Consider the following 23,373-nt stretch of genomic DNA (forward strand, 5'->3'; position numbering starts at 1 on the left):
TGATTATTGGAAAATCTTTCTCTGACATTCGTTAATTATATTTTTAGACAAAAAACTTTAGTTAGCTGCCATCTATATTCATAGATTAATATATAAATAATAAGAACGTGAACTATAGTTAACAATGGTGCATTTTATGTAATTTGAAAGATAAACTACGATTGACGTTTGTCAATTAAAGATAATCGCCATGACCGTTAATTAACATTCGAAATCCGTTGTTCACAACTGAGGATTATTGATAATATAGATAACAAATAAAAACATCCTTGAGCGTTACTTTGATTTTCGCACAAAACTATTGTTAACCACAGTTGTGGTCGGGTGTATAAGCAATGTTCAGTGAGACTCCATGAAATTTCACCGAAGAATCAAAGATTATACGAATTTTGTCAAGCCTTATTTTAAGATTGTAAACACCAATTAATGGTAGGTAGAAGAACTCTTGTTCTAATGGTGGATTTCCATTGCATCACATTCAATGAAATTCTTCATTAATATCACATATATTTCCTTTTTGTAGGATATTTCTGTAAATTTGCATGCAACATCTGAGTACGGGAAATGCCTGAATTTGATTATTTGGTAATTATTGAAGATGATTGCTAAATGGAAAGTTCCAACGTCCATCTTGATCCTTCTAAAAGGATTTGTCAATCAAATCCATAAATTTCACGATTACCAATTACTGTCAATCAATGTAGTTTTGAATGAAGCAACACATCTCCGACAACCCAGCTAAGTATCAAACGTTAAGCAAAGGGTGCGTTTCTAGCTTCTATAAGTTGATCTTTACATGATATGGTTCAGACAAATCCCGTCCAACCAGCAACAGTATTTAAACATCTGGGTTGGATTCTGGAATTGGTAGGTCATACAGATGAGGTTGATGACTTATAACATAAGGTGTGGGTTTCCACTTCGATCGGAATGTCATTAAAGTCGGTCACCACCGGAAGTTCCATGATTACAGATATCCTTATGGATAATACAAAGAATCCTGAAACTCTGCATCCATTCATCTGCTGACAACCATGCAGAACTCAAAAACAGTGTAAAATGTTGAGTAGTTCATTTCGATATATGCATATAGTCAAAAAGTTCTAGCTTAGTTATTTTGATCATCAGAAATACCGTAGGAAGAAAGAACTTCGTTGGGATAACTCTTATGATGAACCTTGACGAAAACAGTATTCGCACAATATCTTCTTGTCACCGCAAACAGTAGTATATTTGTTGTTTATATTCTACTCATTTCTTTAAGTGGTTCTTGATTGCTGCTCCCAACCGTCGAGCCCAGGAGTGACTCTTCTTAATATTCCATCGACAAATCTTGGAGTGGATCCATAGTGCATTTTGATTGTACCTGGACGTAGTTTGCATTCCCCAAAAACACCCTAAAACAAAAATTCTGACGAGAGTTTAAATTTTGTCGTAAAGCCTTAAGATAGCCCAAACCAACTCTTAAGTATATCAAAACTGTTTTAAAAAACACCGTATGATATGAATGCATAAGATGGACAACTAAATTCAATTTTTGAACCACATTATACATATATTTCTCACTATTGTAGTTATTATTGAAAATTTTGGAAGAAATTCTATACAAACTCTTAAAACAAAAATTTCTCGTCAGAATTTCCTAAGTCAGACTTGACACACATTGTAATTCTAATTACTAAATTTCATTTATTTCACCTGATACATATGTATAAGTGGTGTGTGCTTTTAGTTTTGGGTCATGGTTATGGGAATCAGGGTTTATTAATATGTTACTGTACTCTAACGAGATTTATTATAAGTATTGAGATCATTTCTTGTGAAGGGGTTTTTCGTATAAGTGAAATTTAATATTTTGTGAAAAAGACTACTAGAGGAAAAGATGAAAGTGTGAAAGATTACGCAAGCCTTCGCCTGAGTTTAGCTACATTAAGTAAAATGAATGAAAGAGCATATTTTATTTGTCAACCTTAGCTGAATTTTTTATTACGTAAATTTTTACAATTTTTAATGATTTGATAGATTTTGCTACATTGTATATTCCTTGCTCCTTTATCTTTCAACCATGCCGTAATGTCAAGCCATGATCTAGACAGAACATTTTACATCACAATTTACACTGTTACTACGGAATATTGTTTATATTCATGCTTCTTGAGAAGTGGCGAGACAGTTCTCTCTAGCCGGTTTATACATGCAACTAAATTGAAGTAAATAACAAAATTTTTTTCAGTAGGAATATTATTCGTTTAGCTAAGGATTTCTACCTCATTATGCAGAGTAACGTTTAAGGTTACATGCCTATAATTTTACTTCCCAGTCAAATTGTTCGTTTTCCTTTTAGTGTCAACATTGGCATTGTACTCTAGTCTATTCATGCAGTAATTTAATACATATTCTTTACTAAGGCACCTCACATTTAAAAGAAATATCAGTGTTAATAGCCACTGTCAAAAATGGGTATTCCCGCGTCATTATATTTGATTGCAGAATAGTTGTACCGTCTACAGCTGCACACTGTATGTCCAGTTTTTGCGATGAGTGGGGAGTTTATCTTGACCCAACTCCGCGAGGAGTTTAGCAAGCGGTGTTTAATTGTGAGGGGAATTCCTCCAGGGACAGACCCTCAATTTGTTAACAGTATTTTCAAGGGGCAATGTCGGCACATTCAACATAAGGAGGGAACAATGTGGCTCATTTTGTTTCACAATCCGCAACGTAAGTTTTTTCCTTTTACGATGTAAGTTTTATTACATAAACATTTTATTTCTTGAGATGTCATAAAACTCGCATTTAAATAATTTAGCTCACCTGAGTTTGGACTTATGAAACTAGTTTAGGAATATGTTCTGTGGAAATTTTACTACCCAAAAAGTCCTTATAATTAGACATTTTATTTTAGATGTCATTTATTTACTTTACTTGTCTAGCTATGAATATTTTTAACACCCTCACTAGCCTCGTAAAGTAAAAGTACGTGTGTTGTTGACGGGTAAAAATGGCGGCTCTTGATCTCGACGTGAATTTTAGAGGTCGGTTATGGTGTTTACGAAAAACTTTTGAGAAGTAAACTAGTGAACCAAAAGTACAATGTCGCCGGAGTTTTTTGGTCAAAATCATGCGAAAATAAAAGAATATCAAAGATAGTGCCTGACGTCAGGACGTCAGGCATATCTAAGGTTTGAAAGTTGCCTCTCTGAAACAGTGCAAGCAATTGAAGCAAGCAATAAACCCATGCACAAAGTGTCAACGTTTACATTCACAATTGATGAAAATGTTTTCTGGGATGTAATAAGCAGCAGTGAGCAGGAGTTATAAAGTAAAAGGGCCCTTCATCAGCACTATTGTAATCCTGATTTAAATTTAGATTAGCCATATTTGAATGGTGGAAAGGGGGGAGAGTCATAGCGACAGGTTGTTACATATTGTCTATTACGGTATAATGTTAGTAATACACAAAGTATCCATAAGTGAATGTTTTAAATTTTTACTATTTTAAAGGTGATGCCCTCGTTACTAACCACGACTACTACGTTTGAATAATACCATTGTTCTATCTAACCGTAGTTTTTAAAGTATAAAGCAACCTGAATAATGAAAGAGGTTGACCTATGATTAATCAACCGCAGTTGACATTAATTATGTTGATTACCTCTGAAATATCACAGCGCATTGCAGAAAGAGCTAAAATTGTTGAAATTTGTAACTTTAACATCGAAATAATATAAATATTCTGCTTTGCATTACTTTTTGTGTGAAAGGCAGCTTTGGGTAGTAGAGCGATGCGATCTAAGTAACTGTACGTGTATAATCATTTCTAATGCCTGCAAAGATACCAACGGCCCTTATTTTTATGTACCCATACAATATGCAATGCAATTTCAGTATGAGCAAAATATTACTGAAGAATGAGTTTATGACACTCAGTTTGTTCTTTTTTTTTTACAATTTCAGAAGCCAGCCATTTTTCTTATCCTGGAAATATTATAGGAATTTTTCCTCTACAGATATCTCAAAGCACTGTTTCTGACATCCCCGACAACTGGCTTCAGGTAAAACGATTACTTCTCAGTACAAAGAAATGGGCGAATGAGACGGATAAAATGCCTATAGGTGTACGAGTAGGAGCTAGAAAATTAAATACCAATACAACTAATTTTTCCTTTTAAAAATCCGTTCTTTACGACATATAGCTAAATGGTGTTTTGCGCTTTAATAAGTAAATTACTTGAAATATACTGATAAAGACTGGTGTATACATACCAAAATCTTGATGTAAATAAAACAAATTTCAATTAACAAATGGATGGAGAGAAGACCCACCATACAATAGAAGAATTTTTTTTGTAACGCACTATTTGGTTTTCATAGGTCCATATATTCGTGGACAAATTATTAACTAGCTTTAAAATACCTCCAAATGTTGTGACATATAGGTTCAGTGGTTAGCACACCAGGCTTAATAAACGGTTATAAAGAATCGAGCTTTTAAAAACTAAAGGTTCGATACCATCAAAACACTTTCGATTCTTTTATCGTTTTCTACGCGTTTGTTCGACTATTCAAACCGACTACAATTTGAAATTTTGCTTTTGAATAATCTCATTGTGCATAAAGAACACAATCTAGAAATCTTTCAATCGAGCAAGAAAAAACCCACGAAGACATCGATGAATGATGTAAACATCTATATATTGTATCTACTTGAATTTAAAATGACTTTTAAAAATATATGCAAAAGATTGTATGGAGGAAAAAAAAATAACATGTAAATGTAAGTATTAGACTGTGACTAAGTTAAATCTTTGAAAATAAATCTTTTAGACATTGTATGGGGGAAAGCTATTTTGTTATGTTTTATTTATAAAACAGGATCAAGATGACCAAAGTAGTCCAACAGCCGCCCCGCTTCCTGGAAATTTCTTACAAGGTGACCAACGCAATACAATCATTTTTCCTCCCCATAACGCCCAAGGGCAGTATCCTCAGAACAGTCAAAACAATCCGTTTTTTCATGGACATAGTAAACAGTTCCATCCATCTGCTGGATCACCAAGCCAACTTCCCTTCAGGGATGGTCCTCATTTGGTACCATCTGACCCAATTTCCTACAAAAGTTCCTTGGAGCCCACATTTTATATGAATTATCCAAATGTGTCCATGTCTGGGCGTCAGGTGGTACCCATTGACCACATATCCAACACAAGTTCATTTCAGCCCACTATATATGAAAATTTTCCAAGTGTGTCCATGACAAGACCTCATGTGGTACCCTATAACTCCACATCTTACAAAAGTTCCTTTGAATCCACAGTTAATGAGAATTTTCAAAGTATGCTCATGTCAGGGCCTGTAAGCAGTGTTCCCCCTCCCTATGAGAACGATGACTATCCACCTCAAATTCCTCCCAGAATTCCTACCAGGAAGTCTCCAGCTTTCCAGATTAAAGCTAGAAAAGGTGCGGTGCAAAGTAGCGGTATTGAGAGTGTTTACAAAAGTTCTGACGATGCTGATTTAATGAGGCAAACAGGACAAGGTAAGGAAAATATGCTGGCCAAAATATATGTTACCATAACAAAGAAAAATATTAAAAAGACAGCTATCAAATGTAAAGTGTATGACACAAAATATTATTACACATGGTAACTCTCACAACAATTCAATGCAATTGAAAATTAAATTAAAAGATAAGAAATAAAGTAACCGCTCTTAATTTTTTTTTACAAAATGGAGTCACGATGGGTAATGAACAACAGAATACCCTTTTCAATCAATGGCTCACGTATTAATACTCTTAAACTTCCTTACAATTTTCAGATTCCCCACTGGAGGTCAAACTAGGAGAACGGAGTAGCAGTGAGGAGAGTATAAACAAGGGTTCTGACTTTGCACCAATAGATCAAATTGTAAAAGGTACAGTATATCTAATAGAAGTGCAAAATGATGTAAAAAAGTAAAATAAATATAATATTAGCTTTATTTGGATTGTACAATGTTGCCATTTTACCGAATTCACAGAAATAAATATTTTTTCTTTGTGCTCCTTTTCTTTTATTTGAAAATTTTTGTTGTTTGGATTTTATTGATAAAAATTAGAAGTCTTCTATCATTCGGAAATTATTTGAAGGCATAACTGCAATAACTTGCTAATAAAGATATCCTTGGAACAAAAATCAGTGATTTAAAACCGTTGTTTTTTTATTTCCTCACAACGATTTTTTAATTTATGAAAGATATAAAACAATTTTGTTGAATATTTTAAAGCAAGTTTGACTTACATAAGTTTGTTGCAGAAACAACATCTGAAGTCACTTGTAGTATAGAAGTGTCGTCGTTGCCGCCAAACATTACAGACGAATTCATTACTTATTTTTTCGAAAACTCTAAACGGAGCGGAGGAGGAGATGTGGAAAATGTTTTCTATGATGAAAGGAACAATACTGCCATCATCACATTTCAAGATCCTGCTGGTTATTTTCAATATTTTGATTTTTACTCTGATACAGTCGCCAGAGATTCACACAACCATTTAGTGAAATTCACAAATGTCTAAGTGCGTTAAAATGTTGTCAAAGTCATGCATAGGCCTTTTAAACATATATATTTCGCACTTGTGGACCTGAGGGTTTACCCTTAGTTTTATATTTGATCACCTGAATGTAGAGCTTCAAGCGTAAAAAAAATAATTTGCATTCATATATTTAATCAAATTAAAGTTTGCAGAAAATGGTTACTTGAATTTTACATTGCAGTGGTTAAAAATGTTTTGAAAAAACATGAAACTACAGCCCTTTCTATGAATAAGATGCAATTACAAATTAAAGAATACTACCCAGAAACATACGAGAGTGAAGATGAAATGGATGTCACAGCAGTTAAAGTGTCCAACTTGCCCCCCAAAATCAGCAAGGAGCAGATAGAGCTGTTTTTTGAGAACATTAAGAGAAGTGGAAGTGTAGAATTCAAAAAAGTAGACTATGATGAAGCTGCTAATTGTGCCATTGTATGGTTCAATGATTCAAAAGGTAAGTTGTAGAAACATTGCAGTTTTTGTAAAATTACAAAGAGCTGTTTTTTGAGAACATTAAGAGAAGTGGAAGTGAAGTTTCAAAAAAGTAGACTATGATGAAGCTAAGATTTAAAAAACATAAAATTTATATCGTTACAAAGTATATTTACATTCCACATATCTTTGCTTGTAAAGTGTGTTGTGCTAAGGCAGTTATAACACTGTAATACACGCAGGGTACTCCAAGGTTAAAATGACGAGTTTTATTATGAAGTCACAAACGTTGATCGTTTGAAGTCACTAGCGAAAATCAGAATTCACGCAGGTTGCTGTTACAGTGGCTCTTCCATTTATATAAACGTACCTTTAGAATAAAATAGGAATAAGATATAAATCAAATTTGCAGACAAAGTAACAATAACGCGCCTTACTCAATTTGTATGCACACACCGCTGCAGTTATGAGTCTGTATCTTTCACAAAATCATGACTCAATGCTTAATTGCAGTTGAAAAAGTACACACAATAACAGCTAGCAATTTCGAAATGTATTTCTGATGAAGAGTTTCCGAGCTGAATTAAATGAATTGAGTATGAATTAAAAGTTGTAATTTGTAATCGCTTACATTGAAAACCAAAGAAGAAAATTGAGACAATTATTTTGAATATGCAGTATTATGCATCAATTTTCATAATTATTTGTGAGTTGGATTGTAGGAATGAAATTTAGCAAAAATGAATGCAAAGGGCGCGATCAAATACGAAGGTGAAACTCATGTTGAAACTAAAGAGTATGTAAGTGCAACTTTGACAGATATTGTAGTAATTTGCTACCCAACTTGATACTTAAAAAGTTTACTTGCCCCTTGGAACACTCAAAAGGGATGAGCTACAACTGTTCAACACATTGTCTGATAGCCGATTATGTACACGCGTGTGTCAATATAACATTGCTCGTTGTTACGATTTGATTGGGAGGTCACGAGAAAGTATACATAGAGTTCCTGGATCAGCAGTATATCAGAATACGTAACTTGCTCGTAAAACACAAAATTGTTAGAGGACACCTAGTTACCTGTTTTGTAAATTACTCTAGGTATTGTTTATCTTTTAGATTTATTTTTTTTTTCGTTTTCTGTGCCAATAAAATTATATTATGTTTGCATACAATACAAAAAATAGTTTCACCGTGTTTTCTTTTAATGACATTTTTTATTTTTAAAACTTTCTGTTCTTTAGATAGTGCTAAATTACAATACCAGATAAAATCAGATGATATTCCTTCAAACTAATAACCATCTGTTTGTTACAGTTTTCACAGTAGGTTTGGCATGGAATACTTTATTATTTTGCTCATCATGCCGCCATTGGATGAAATTATTGATATTGTGAAATTGCTATACATAATTCTGAAAAACAGATGAAAAAAATATGGAATATAACCAGATGCCTTGTTGATATTCAAGTTTCCACACAATCTCTTTAGAAATACCACTCATTAGTGTTTGATAGATTCCATAAAAATATATCTTCCAGTGGTTACAAACGTTTTGGAAAAATACAAGACCTCTCCTTTTACCATGAACAAACAAAAACTAAAAGTAGAGGAATATCGTCCAGCTGCAGATGAGGTTGAAAGAAGCTCAGAGGAAGAAGAGGAGGAAGGAGGAGCAATCAAGGTCACACGGCTACACCCAGATACCACAGAAGAGGAGATCAAGGAGTTTTTTGAAAACCGCAAAAAGAGTGGTGGAGGTGACGTGGAAAAAGTGGAGTATGATACGTTTGCCCAAACTGCTGTTATCTGGTTTAAAGAAGATGATGGTATGATTTATGACAAAAGCTGAATGGCAAAAAAGATACTTTCCTGATTTTAATTTTTTTAATTTTATAAGTATTCCTCATACGTCAGCTCGGCAATAACATTAAATTGCATGGGAACGTTTTCTTAATAGTGAATTGGAATTAACATAACCTCCAGGTATTGATATGCCCTATCATGGGCTCTGTATTATTTGTAACTTTAAGGTATACGTTTACTCAGAGTGAAAAAAAACCCACTTATGTTAATGAAAAACCTTCTACTGTGTGTTATAAACCTTTAAGTGTAGTGTTATTTTTCAATTTAAAAAAAGTAGGTCAATGAACTACTTTATGAGTTAATGGCCATTGAATATTTTTGGAAAATTAAAGCAAAATCCCTTAATATCTTACACTATGATTGAGATTTTTCTAATTGTGATAATAATACAAATTACTCAACACTTTTAAAAATGAAATACAGTTTATGAATGGCAATGACACTAAATAGATACAAAGCATTAAGTTTTCGTTCACAAATTTTATAAATATTCCAGTCCGAATTCCCTCTATCACTTTTAAAATTCCTACCCATTTTTTATCCAATTTTCCAAAAATTAAATGATGATAATACATAAACAGTTATGGTATTAAACTACTTAGATTGATTTTATTCTGTTGGCATATAATTTATATGATGTCATTAATCAAAATTTTGAGAAATGGTGTCTTTTATTGTTTTTAAGGATTTTTCAATATTTTTGAAATTCGTGCCATTCGATTATTTAAAGAATAAGTGTAGTAAAACTAAAAAAAATATGCAAAATTATGTAGACTAAAATATAAAATCTTACCTTTTTAGTTTTAGATTACTGCCAAAAATATTTTAGTGGAAAAAAGTATGCAAAATTTAGTCGGGATATCCTCTGGTTGGCTTAAAGTCTATTTTTGATCGAACCTAATTCCATAATATAGTAGAAATAACGAATGTTATGTCAATAATAATTCACTTTACAAATAATATTTATGTTTAGAACATATTTTACTCATGACATTGAACTTTATAACAATCCGAATTTGAGAACTCAAACCCTGAGTAAACAACACCCTTAATGATACAATATCCACTAATAAAATCGTATTGCAAAAAAGGTCAGAATCCTAAAGACTGATGCTAAAATCTTATCATTAACAAACTTACAAGCTAAACATTATTGATAAAATTTCAAAATTATATCATAAATGGTCAAAATTCACACCCTTTAAAAAAAACCTTAAAATAACTACATTTTTACCCATAATGATATAATTTTTTTGCATTAGCGGATGGACTTTAACCATTAATTATGTTTAAAATAGTTTTGTTTTAAACACATGCATTTGTCTATTTTTCTGTCGACGTAAATGATTATAAGATAGTTTGTTCAACTGGTTTCTACTTTGCCTTTCCCATTCTAAGCAGCACGTGTCTATATAAACCAGGACATCTTATCTACTCCTATTTTGAGTGGTTAAGAGGCCAAAATTAGAGGACCTATAAGATTATGAAGTAAAAAAAATGTTCTTCCATAAACCCATAATCACAAAATATAGCTCCTTAATTAACTATTTATAAATTTGAACCTAAATTATTTACTACTTTTGCTACTAGATTGATCAAATACACTTGTAGTTTCTATAGCATTGTAGAAAATAAATAAATGATTATAAAAAAGGTGTGCTGAGTGTTCAGACTAGAGGTAAATAAACGTGTCTCTTTAAAAGCAGTAATTTACTGTATAAAGAACTAAAATCCCCAAACAATCACCAAGTCAGAAGGTGTAACAAAATAGAGACGCGTTTGCTTTAAGGATAAGTTTATCATTGTCTAGTATGCAGTATCTACTAATGATATTGATTGAATAGTCTCTCTGGTAGTCCTTTTAGCTGATAGATAGAGAATTAGACATATAGGCATGCACAAATGCATGTGATTTAGTACTATTTCATATATAATTGTATCAATAATTGTCGAAGTCCATCCGCTTATGAAAAAAATAAATCATTAAGGACTTAACATGTAGATCATTTTGCAGTTTTATTTTACATTATCAGTGGATTTGAATTTTGAACTTTGAAATTTTACAATTCGTGGAAAGCTAGGTGGTTCGTTAATGATACAATAATATCATTAATGGTTATGATTTTGACTGCTTATGCAACTTTACATCACTAGTGTGGATACTGTATCACCAGAGGTTGTTTCGGTGCGACGTGTTTAAGTTTTCATTTTGAAAAATTGTTTTGTATATTATCTTATAGTTGTATCACGTGTTCTCGAAAACGTTCCGCTTTTGTTAAGAAGTAAACATATCCATGTGGAGGAAGTTCGCTTGGATGGACAGAAAGTGAAAAAAGAAGCTGACGAAGAGTCTCTTGGCTCACTGTGTACTATTGAGGTCAGTGGATTCAAGGACACAACATCCAAGGACAGTGTGGAGTTCTATTTTGAAAACAATAAAAGATCAGGAGGTGGAAATGTGGAAGAGGTTAAAGGGGAAGTGGAAGATGGAGTTCTGTTTATCACTTTTGAGGATGAAGAAAGTAAGTGAACCAATGGTTTGAAGTATTATTGATGGTCGTTTTGTTTAGAAATATATTAGAAATTTAAACTTATGTAAATAAATCAATCTTTAAAAAATCAAGAATTTTACCAGGTTGCAATGAGCTCAATTTTAATATTTTTCAAAGCCGTAAAAAGAGTGCTTGAAAAAAACCACAAGCTAGACGGGGTTGAATTGACAGTAAAGAGGTACCAACCCCCAAAGCCAATACCCATATACCCAAACAGGGTTCTTGTTAAAGGGCTCAACCCTGAAACATCAGAGGATGGAATCAGAAACTATCTGGAGGCTAAATCTGGGGAGGATGTGATAGATGTAAGATATGGACAGGAAGAAGGGACAGTTTTGGTCACATTTGAAGAACTCAAAGGTTTGATACAATAGGAATTTGTACTTAAATCTCAAACATAACCAGATATCTTTAGTTTCTGCTTCCAAGGCAACTGCTTAAAATATAAACAACATGGCAATTGTTGTTTTATAAAACATCAAATTCTGAGCGTGTAATGACCGAATTTTATTGCATGACATCAGCTATATACACTTAGTGGTTACTTTTTGCCAAAAATAAATACGCTTTATGTTAGTTCAATTGGTCAACAGCTTACATATAGTACGTTTTACCAGGCCAATATTTTTACATCCCTTTAAAGTTTACTTGGACAAATTAGTTTCTGCTTTACAGCACCGGCGTTGGTCTAGGCTTGTCCAGTTAAAGTTTTATTGCAGGCCCCTGATAATATTTTACGGGTTATTTCTTCACCAAATTAAGATGGATTGTGCATCTTACGATACTTGTGCATTTAAAAGACAGCACTGAATTTGAACCAAAGCTTTTGGATCCTGAAAAGTATTATGATATTTAGAGCAGGTGATATTTTTAATGGACATAACTTAGTCTATTCTGGTTCTGGCTTTACCAAACTTCCAGGGATGATGCACCATGTCATGCTGTTAACAGGTTCCGATTCTCAATATGAGGTATAGGATTCAGACGCAGGGGAAGGTTTAGGTTTATTGAGCGGATAAAGGTTTTAGAGAAGATGCTCTAGATCTTTTACGGTCATATCAAAGTAATTTTCTTATCTTCCCCAAACTTAGATGGATGATGCATTTCACAATACAAATGCACTTCACTTGATTTGCTGCTATATCTAGGTCATTGAGGTCAGATTCTGGAGGTGGTTAAAATTTTTGGAGAAAGTTAGAGTATTTGTATCCGATCACACCCATAGGTACTTATATTGGTTATTCAATATTAGTTATTCAAAATTAAACTTTCATGATTGATTTTCCTATACATATCAAGTATAGAACAGGCTTTGAAGTCATAAAAGGAGTATGGTTACATTATTCAAATGTTTTGAGAGGTTAACAATTTTAAAATTTTACAGCAACTCAAAGTTAGATAGAATCTTGCAACTGGTTACATATTGAGGTAAATAATGGTAATACCTCATTCAGAGGTGCTATTGATATAATTATCAATGGTAGATTATAGGTTACTTCAGATGCAGATCTTGATCTGGAGTTTTCGAATGCTAGAGCAGATGCATTTTTTGTGTAGCAGGTTTGAATGTTAAAACACATAATTTGTCATTTCTAACCATGAACTTCATGATTCAAATAACTATGGATATGAAACAAAGGTTAGATTCAGATACAGAATCTGATTTATCTTATCAAGGCTGCTAAGAAAAGAACGAAAGCGTTCCTGGTCATTCCTTATTTACACTAAAATTACTTAACCTTGGTAAATTGATTGTTGATATTGATTCCCTTTTTTGATATAACATTAATTTTTACAATAAAAACTGTTTTATGATGTGATATTCGATCACGTAACACAGTATATCATTTGAAAAAATTGGGTCATTTAATTTACTTTAGTATTACTTCATGATTTAATTCAATTCATGAAAAATAATATTTAAACATCAAAAATGCTTTCTTTGGTGATTCATACAGAATATGAAGGTGGCGACATTGCAGAAAAAATACATAAACCACGTTAGCAGGTAATTTTTTTCTACAATGATAATAAAACCCCAGTCAAATCGTCTCCTACGGGGGGTCTGACATCATGATCAGCATGATTATTTTGTGCAGTCCATGATATTTCTCAGGATGCTGAAGGTTTCAACCCATCGATAAAAGGTTCGTGTAGATTTCAGTCCTGTCATTTTTTATAGAGCTATAAATGTAAATTTCCTTGCGAAATAGAGGGAATCACACTTAATGGATGTAATATAAATTTATACAGTTTTAGCTCACCTGAGCCAACAACTCAAAGGAGCTTTTCTGATCAAAATGTGTTTGTTGTCTGTCATTTTCATTGGCATTGGGTCATTGCCATTGTCGTAAACTCTACATTTTTTTTATATCTTTTTCTCCAGAACAACTTGGTTAATTTCAGCCAAACTTGGCACAGAGCATCCTGAGAGAAAGGGTTTTTAAGATTGATAAAATAAAGGGACAAGTCTCTTTTAAGGGGGGTATGATTAGAAATTGTACAAATAAGGTGAAGGCTTCTCAAGAAATAAATACCCTGTGATATCCTAACTTAAACATTAGTTTTCTGACATGTAGTAGATTTAAGTTTGTTCCCTAAGGGTTCAGGCAGGGGTCCTAACAGGGGTTCAAAGTTCAATAAAGAAATACACTTAATATTCTTTTGAAGAAATGAAAAGCTATAATTTGTAGCAATATCATAGAAGAAAGCTATTATAACAACGTCTATCTATAGTATTTTTACTTTCACCACTGTGTTAAGAAAGAGGCAGAAAATTAGGATGAGTCGGGGTTTAATTCATGAAATTGTAATTATAAAGATACCATTCTAATGAAGTAAATAGCTAATAGCTTTTCGAGTGTAAAGTCATTATAAATTGAGGAAGTATGAGAGTGTTTAATGATATACTGTAATGGGCACCAAGTGAAGCTTATTTCTGGGTATTGTTGATAATTTTCGTATTTCAAATAATGTGGCCCCTTTGCCTCTTAATATCAGATGATACAATAAAATTAGAATCATTGATTTCACAGTGTATAATTTCATATGATCCAATATTTTATTTTCCTTTCATATTATCATGCATTGTATTGCGTCCTAGAATACAAAACTGTATGGTATCATAATATACAATATTATGTCATCTTTCATACGACATTGTATTGCATCACATGATACAATGTCATGTCGTATCATTAATAGTAATCTACCATTAAGTTTTATTCAATTATATAATTATCATTGAATGAAATTGTGATAAAATATTATGAGTTTAAAACACTGCTGTGATGTCATTCCTTTATTCTAGCAGTCTAAACTTTTACCTGTGACAGACCGATATTACTGAGCTTCTTAAGATCAGACCGTTACCAGTGGTTACAGTACTGATATCATTCAAAATCGGACTGTCTCAGGTTAATCAAAAATGAAATGTTTTAAGTACGAAATGTGCTTCAAACACTTTTGTTTGAAAAAATATCCTACAGTTCTCGGCCTCAAAACCTTTCGATATTTTTCCATATTAAACCCTTTTCGGCATAAATCCATTATATATACAACTTTTAATCACAGGGCATGATATTAATATGATTTTGAAGAAAATAATTATAACCTATTTATAATATTGTTTGAAATAGCATATTGTATTTTTTCTTGTATCATACAATATAATGATATATTTTATTAACTATGATTTTGATGTAATATGATTGCGGTGACCTCAAACAGATGAAGCCTCGTCTCGATACATGAGCTTTGTAATATTTGATTTTCTGAGTCTATATAAAGAGGGGAATTCAAGAGTCACAAGATTGAAATACACAAGTCACAAATAAACCAGTACCGTGGGTTCTGGCTACATAAACTAGGGTTATTTGAGATAAATGGAGCAAAATTAATTTTTAAGGCAATGATATAAAATAGGTATATCCCTGTAAGATATATTTAATTTCTTTTTGTTTTGAACGAAACTTTTTATCACTATCACAAACACTGGAAATTTAAATTTCATTTTAACGAAGAATAATACGTACCATTTATGGGCTTGATCAATCCCTTAACAGTAAAAAACATAAATTTCAATATACAGTCTCAAATTCACAGTGATGCTGACATTTGTATATTTAGTTGGTTGGTTGGTTACAGATTTCAAAAAGCTGGAGGCAGCATGTCAAAAGAAACCATTAGAAAAACGGTTCCTGACTGTGAAAAGAGTTCCCATCTCAAACTGTATCATCGTGTCTGGATTTTCTGAAGACATCTCTTACAGCACCCTGGAATACTATTTTAAAAATGAGAAAAGAAGTGGAGGGGGAACTGTGACCGATATCAAGGTTAATCATGAGGACTGTACATGTCTGGTGTACTTTGAAGATCACACAGGTAAAATGATAAATGTTTTCATCACGATATCAATTTATATTTTATTTTATATTTTTCACTTTGAAAATATGATTTGCAGTTTGTGACAAGGTCTGCAAAAGAAACCATATAGTAGAAAAATGGAGTGTAAATGTACAGATATATCATGAATGCTTGGGGCAGCCATTTAATCCTGAAGAGGGACCCAGATTCATATGCCCTAAGCCTCTTGTTTTAAAGGAACTCAGTCTAAAGAAGATGAAATTCATTTACAAATCTGATGATTTGAAAACAGTTCTAGACAAACAAGCTACAAAGGCGCATGGAAAGATTAAATGGCCACAAAAAGCAGCAACAGAGTTAACAGTTGACTGTATGCTTACAAAAACTGTCAAAGATTGTGAAAATATGGCGAAGACATGGAAGGTACACATGAAAGATATCCTAATGAAATTGCTAGATGCTCTTTGTGTAGAAGAAATATGTGTTTTGTCAGAACACTGGCAAAGAGTTTTGGACTGGATAGAACAAGGGAATGCTTCTGATCCTCAGAAAGTTGGTATACATTTTGAGAAGAGCAGTTTCACAGTTGTTCTTGTGGGTTATGGAAAAGTTGTTGAACTCCTAAAGAAGGACCTATTACAAATGATTTCTAATATGGAAGAGGAAATTCAGAAGAAAAAACAACAGGTCACTGAGTCAAAGATTCTGAGACATTCTGAGTATTTACTACTTGGCCTTGACAATTTTATAGAAGAAACAGAGAAGAAATTACCGGGGTTAAAAGTTACAACCAGTTTGAAAGACAGAAAAATCATATTCGAAGGTCAATTTGTAGATGTCACACAAGCGACGTTTTTTCTTAGTGAAAGGTGTCGTCAAATTTGTGAAACATCTGCCGGAAAGTTTTCCAAATATAGACGAGATTATTTATCAAAAGAGGAGGTCAGAACTTGTTTATCAAAGATGCTGAAAGAGAAAAAGAATATAAGCTGTTTTGAAATCAAGAGAGATGAGGTTTGCTTGTTAGCGTTTTCTGACGAAAAAGCAGTTGAAGCTGCACATCTTTTGAAGACTGAAATCGTAGAGTCCCCTTTGGAAGTTTCTCCAGATTCTGCCTATTTGCTCAGCTCAGACAAATGGGAAAAGCAAGCAAAACGTATTGAGTCAATGGAAATCTTCGACAATCTCCTCCAAATAATTACTCTGTCCGACCAAAGAAAGATCATAATTGTCACATTTTGTAGTTTGGTTGGTCTAGCTAGAGAGTTTGTAGAAGAGTTTCTTCAGGCAAACACAATTATCATTGATTCAATGAATGTGCCAACAGGTCTTTTCAAGTACATGGAGCTCCATCATCAGGACAAATGTCAAGAGATTTCAAATAGATTGAAAAAGGAACAGATTCAGATTACAATGAGCCAAAACAATATTTTGGTAAAGGGAACTAGTGCAGGAGTTGTTGAAACCATGCAAAATCTTAAAGAAATATTTAAAAATACCCAGTCAAGGAAACACATATTACTGAAGCCAGGTATAGGTAAGTTCTTGAAAAGTAAAAACGGAAAAAGCACCTTAAGATATATAGAAAGACAACACAAATGCTACATCCATATTGGTGAGGAAGATCAAACTTCGACACCTAGCAATCCTCAGTCTGCCTCATTTAATGGCGTCATGGCTGAGCACAAGACAATGTCTGGGACCTTTATTAAAGTGCATGAAGGGGATCTGACTGCTCTTCCAGTGGATGTAATTGTCAATGGTGCAAACTCGTACCTTATACATCGAGGCGATTTAGCAGCAGTCATTGTCAAGAAAGGTTAGTTATATAAAAAATCCAGGAATAAAAGAAGTTTTTAAGTTGTTTATTGACTTCGTTGTATAATTTGGAACCTTTACTTCATTTTGCATAATAGGTGGAATCGGAATCCAGAAAGAGTGTACTGAACATGTGCAAAGAAATGGAAAGCTAATGGAAGGAGAAATTTATTGCTCAAAACCTGGAACTTTTTCTTGTAAAATGATTGTTCATGCCTGTGGACCCACTTGGAAAGGTGGATCTAATCAAGAAAGAGACCGTTTAATGGATTGTATCCAGGCCGCTCTAGCTGAAACAGAGAAGAGGGGTTACAAATCCATTGCAGTGCCTGCCTTATGCACAGGGATTTTTGGCTTTCCCAATGAACTGGCCACATCTGTGATTGTCAAAACCGTGAAATCACATTTGAAGGATAAGAAAGACTCCAAGATTAAAGAGATTTTCCTGTCTGATGTTAAGACTAACACTGCTCGGTGTTTCACAGAAGCTCTGCAACAAGCGTTCAAAGACAAGGTAAAAATCTTCACGAAGAATATCAGCCATGCTGGTGAGACTGCACAAAACCGCCAGAGAGATTTAGTTAAAGGTATATTTGGACTCTTAGTGCTCAACTTCTGTACAGTTCAGGCGTATTATTCAGTTCAAGATTCGTTACAAAATTATTCTGATAAATAATGCATTTAGATAATACGAGTAAATTACCTATATATATATATATATATATATATATATATATATATATATATATATATATATATATATATATATCTTACACATCTTTTTAAAATTCTATTTCTTTTGAAATTCACGTGAAATAGGGATTATTAAGATCCATTGTTTTAATGTTTCAAAATAACTGCTTTAAAATATAATATAATATTGACCAAAAAGGGATTAATCGGTATTATTTGTTTGATTTTAAAGGACATAACCATAGTCAATATGTAGAATTCGAAGCAGGGCATATTTCTGTCCAATTAATCAAAGGACAAATTGCCAGGTCCGAGGTAAGTATTTCATTTTTATTATTAATGTAACACCATTGAACATTTTTTTAATATTGCCGAGAAGTGTTTATTTCCTGTCATACTTTTTTGAAATCATAATTTACTTGAATTTTAATCTTTGAAACTCAATCTAAAAATGAACTATTTAAACAAACTATGAAAATAAAACAGGATACTTTCTTGCTCTTTTACACAGGTAGATGTGATAGTAAATACAGCATCCAAAGATTTAAATCTTGACCTTGGCCCTGTATCAGCATCTATTTCCAAAACAGGGGGAGACAGCATTCAGCAGGAGTGCAGGGCTAAATACCCAATAGGCATCAATTTTGGAGAGATAGCAGTTACTGGTGGAGGAAAGTTAGGCTGTAAAATTGTCTGTCATGTAGCTCTTCCACTATGGGATAAGGGAGGAAAAGACTCAAAAAAATGCAAGCATTTCTTTTTAATTAAGTCATATTAGGAAGGAGGTTTCACTTTCGTTAGATTTACAGCATGATTAATTGCATGGCCATTAATGTTGTAAGTTTTAATCTATGTTACAGTTTTTATTATGTGTTAACTAAGGCTGCTACGTATGCTGTTCGAGAATTTTATTGTTAATCCTGTTTTTTACATGTGTATTCATTATGTAGTAGTTAACAACTATAACCAACTTTTCCTGCACTATATTGTTACAATTTCAAGAAGTTTTTTTTAACTTCTTTAATAAATTACTTTTTGAAACACATCCTTTTTCATGTAATATTAAAATGTAGAAATTTTTTTATGTCAAATAAGACTTTATTTACGGTTCAATAGACGTAAGTGTTCTTACGGACCAAGTTATGCATTTGGTGAAACCAACTGTAAAAACAAATAATATATTCTTATTTTTATTTGATGTTTGCCACTCAGAAAGCAGATCTTTTTGTTCACTTAGTTTACTGTTCATTGTACTTTATGTTTTTATTTCAATAGGTTTTACAAACATTTTAAACTCTTGTTTGCAAGAGTCTCATACACAAAATCTAAGCAGCATTGCTTTTCCTGCCGTGGGTACTGGTGACCTAGGTTACCCCCGAGATATGGTGGCAGAAGAAATGTGCAATTCTATCATTAATTTCTCTAAAGAAAACCCTAAAACCAGCTTGAAAAAGGTGGTATTTGTTGCTTATGAAAGAGATACACAAACCATTGAGGTACATTTGATTTTCAATCAATCTGTCTGTCTACCTGTCTGTAATTTTACTTATACTGCAAAAATAAGTTGTCTAATACTAAAAAATGATAATAAAATAACTTGTTTTTACATGTCCTAGATAAGATGTCCTTAACTAAATATCATATTTCACAGGCATTTGAGACTGAGATACAAAAGCAGGCCATTAAAACTCAAAACAAAAGAGGAAGAAAGCGTCATGGCACTCCATCCAAGGCTAAAGGTATTCATTTTATTGACATCTTTTACAGTTTCTACCGCTAGATTTTATGCAAAAACAAATGTGACAGTTATCTTTAAGGATACAGTTCTTTCACAAAATAACCTCTAGTTATCTTCAATTAGGCTTAATAATTTATTTTAAAAATTGAGTTTTAAGAACTCAGTTCATAAGATAAATCTTAAATATTTTCTCTATGTTTATTTAGGAATACATTATGTGTATAAATCATGATCAGAAGCACATAAGTTGTAAATGTTTTGCATTTTGGCTTGTAGAGGATGACGGTTTTATCATGATACCTGAGGAAGTCCAAAAAACGGTCAGCCAGAGAGAAGTCTCTGTAGATATTGGAAATTTAAAGCTTCGCATGTACCAAGGTGACATCACTGATGCTTATGTTGATGCCATTGTTAATAGCACAGACAGTGATATGGATTTAAGTAAAGGTAACTCAAACTTGGAAATATATAGAATGTAGCTCTCGTGATTTTTTATAATATGATTTCTATAGATATTAAAGTGTTAATTATTATGTAGATGCAAATTTTAGAAATCAAAAATTTTACAATGCTGATTATCCGCCATACGGGCATAAATAAAACTGATTAAATTTTGTAACTACATATGTAAATGGATTTTGTTATACATTTTGCATTAAACAATTACACACATATTTGCCTGATGACGCTTGATTTTGAAAATATGTTGGTATTTCTTATAAGGTGGAGTTTCAAGGGCCATTAAATTCAAACTTGGTGAAGAGTTGCAGAGACAAATAGAAATTCAAAGTAAGAGTTAATTAAATCAAATTGATAAAATTTTGTTCAAGTTTTTTGTAAACAAGAACATTTCATATAAAGTTTTGGGTCCTTCTACAAAACAATTTGGGCCAACACAACAAGGGATTTATTGTTTAAATTGCTTCATTCCACTGTGCGTTAATTTGATTGCAAATCCTATTTGTATATGTGAAAGGAATGTTACTACACTTTGATTCACAAAAGAATACAAGATATACATACAAGAAGTTGTTCTTTTAAAATTGTATTTTACTTGCAACTAATTTTACACACAAATCTCATTTGCTATATAAAAATATTCACAAACTTTGAAAAATTTCTTGCATGTGAAGATAATTTATGAGGTTTTAGAAGCTTATCCAAAAGATCTAACCAAAATTATCTTATTTTAAAATTTATTGTAATCAGTAGCTTGATTATTTTCCTATAACTCTATGCAGATCTTCTTTTTTCCTAGAGATTTAAAAAGTCTTAAAATTGTTATGATTTTATACAATTCATTAATTGTGGTCAAATCAAATAATATACAAATATTGACTGGGTTGAGGGCAACATTGATTATATTAGCCTCCAAGGGATGAAATATTGCCCAACACGAAGCAGAGGCAATATATTCGTCCCAGTTTAGGCTAATATGATCAATGTTGCCGGAAACACAGTCAACATTTGTTTTGTTATAAGAAGAAACAAACAAAAAACAAGAATGCATTTGAAATCAGATCAATTCAATTTGGGCAAAGTCCATTTCCAGAATATCGTTGGATTCAAATGGTCACTGTTGATCATCTGCCGTGTACAGGACTTAACCTACAAATGTTTACCTGATTTTTCTTTACAATAATTCCCAAATCCGTATATCCATTATGATAGCAAAATGACGCATTACTTGCCTTGACTGATTGCTCATACATAACCTAGTTTTGGAGTCGCGAAGATTTATTTAGTAATACAGTACAGGCAACGCGGATCCCGTGTTTCCCGCGCCCCGTCACGGTATAAACACATCGAGGTGATCGGCCAGGTGAGACAGGTATACCGCGTTCCCATCACGGTAAACTCATCATCTACCTGTCCCGCCACGGTAAAATTATCAATGGAAAAGTATTGTATACAAGCGGGAGTTATATCACCCAATAACAAATAAATTGCATGTTTATTTAATATTTAATGAGGATATTTAACCAGATTTTGACAGAGATTATAATCGAAATACTTGGAATCTTTTTACTAATATTTTTTATTTCATAGCTATTAAATAAATTATTAAAGTATTTAATTTAATACTTGCGCAGCAATTACAAATAAAATATTTTCGATTCCATTATCATATTTCAAGAAAGTCGTTAAAATAAAAATTATCATGAAATGATTTTAATTGCCAATAACATTATAAATATGAACGCAGTGTGATTGTGTTTTCTTAACAATTAATTGGTCCGCCTACATTTGTATTGTTTGTTGTTGAAGTATATGCCTGTCAACTAATGATGAGCAAGTGATTAAAAATTAGGGCTTCCTATAATTAGCAACCCGGTAATTTTAGCACGTTCGGTTCATTTCTTACAAGGTCTTTTACGTGTAAAGAACATTTTTTGTGAATTCACGTTTTAGTGATTTTGTGTTGCGTTACTTTAAGTATGGCTCGTCGTTTGTCATTGCGCGAGGATTCCCACTTTCTATTGCGTTACGTTGCAACGACAATCTTCAAGTGCGAAGCCATGTGTTCTTCAAGACTCAGTCTGACTTGAATATTCAGTGTGGAAATGAGTATGACGTTCAGTGGGGCAGGCCTACGGAAGTCGATCGAGCTGTGGTCTTGCATACTGGATGTGAGCAGGACATGAGGGCCAAGCTGCGAGAGATGGAAGATACCGAGTGTCTACCAGCCTCTTCTTGATCATCAACTTCTTTGCAATTGCCACCTTCACCCAGATCTCCAACTCCACCGCCAATCCAGGAGCCCAAACGTTGCAAGAAAGAAAAGTCACTTGTAAGTACATCAGTGAATAAAATAAAATTCGTATATTTTACAAGAAACACCATGTATACTTTCACTATTATTTATTATCTATAGATATATCATCCTAATTTATTACGTACATAATTAATGCTGCGAACAAAAGCATTGGTTAGTAGCCCTATTTTGATTCATCTTTTTTATAGTTTTACTTGTAAGTTCCTGCACACAGGTTTATGAGATAAAGCTGTACATTTGTTTTTAAAATGACAACAGTCATACTCCTGATAGAAAATAATTTTAAAACAAAAATTCCATTAGACACGCTTGAAAACTGCGATTTTCTAAAAATTCATACACAAGAATTTGTTGTTTTACGGGGAAGGGTCGTCGATTCACGATCACATTTTTGTAAAAATATCAAAAGTAATGAAATTAATAATTTGTAAAAATATCAACATGTGTCTGTAATCAACTCTATACTTTGAAATTCCGAAATGCAAATATCATAAAAATGTTTTTTTTTATTTATACGTCAATTTTTAAAGAGTTGGCGGTGTTCGCTGTTCACTCAGATATT

The 23,373-nt window shown here is 32.7% G+C and overlaps 1 protein-coding gene across 1 annotated transcript in view; it reads left to right on the plus strand.

Annotated features, from left to right (window-relative positions):
- The first annotated feature begins 2,998 nt into the window (after window positions 1-2,998).
- Window positions 2,999-23,373, plus strand: part of LOC128182214 (protein mono-ADP-ribosyltransferase PARP14-like) — a 108,846-nt gene continuing 88,471 nt past the window's right edge. Inside the window, 18 exon segments of the mRNA XM_052850813.1 lie at window positions 2,999-3,032; window positions 3,955-4,052; window positions 4,873-5,536; window positions 5,818-5,913; window positions 6,294-6,470; window positions 6,753-7,025; window positions 8,545-8,832; window positions 11,110-11,391; window positions 11,539-11,781; window positions 15,568-15,804; window positions 15,884-17,605; window positions 17,703-18,191; window positions 18,530-18,612; window positions 18,809-19,043; window positions 19,573-19,793; window positions 19,949-20,036; window positions 20,312-20,482; window positions 20,759-20,824. Coding sequence (XP_052706773.1) covers window positions 2,999-3,032; window positions 3,955-4,052; window positions 4,873-5,536; window positions 5,818-5,913; window positions 6,294-6,470; window positions 6,753-7,025; window positions 8,545-8,832; window positions 11,110-11,391; window positions 11,539-11,781; window positions 15,568-15,804; window positions 15,884-17,605; window positions 17,703-18,191; window positions 18,530-18,612; window positions 18,809-19,043; window positions 19,573-19,793; window positions 19,949-20,036; window positions 20,312-20,482; window positions 20,759-20,824 — 5,467 coding nt within the window.

The sequence above is a fragment of the Crassostrea angulata genome, chromosome 4 (genome assembly GCF_025612915.1).
Source record: "Crassostrea angulata isolate pt1a10 chromosome 4, ASM2561291v2, whole genome shotgun sequence".
NCBI lineage: Eukaryota > Metazoa > Mollusca > Bivalvia > Ostreida > Ostreidae > Magallana > Magallana angulata.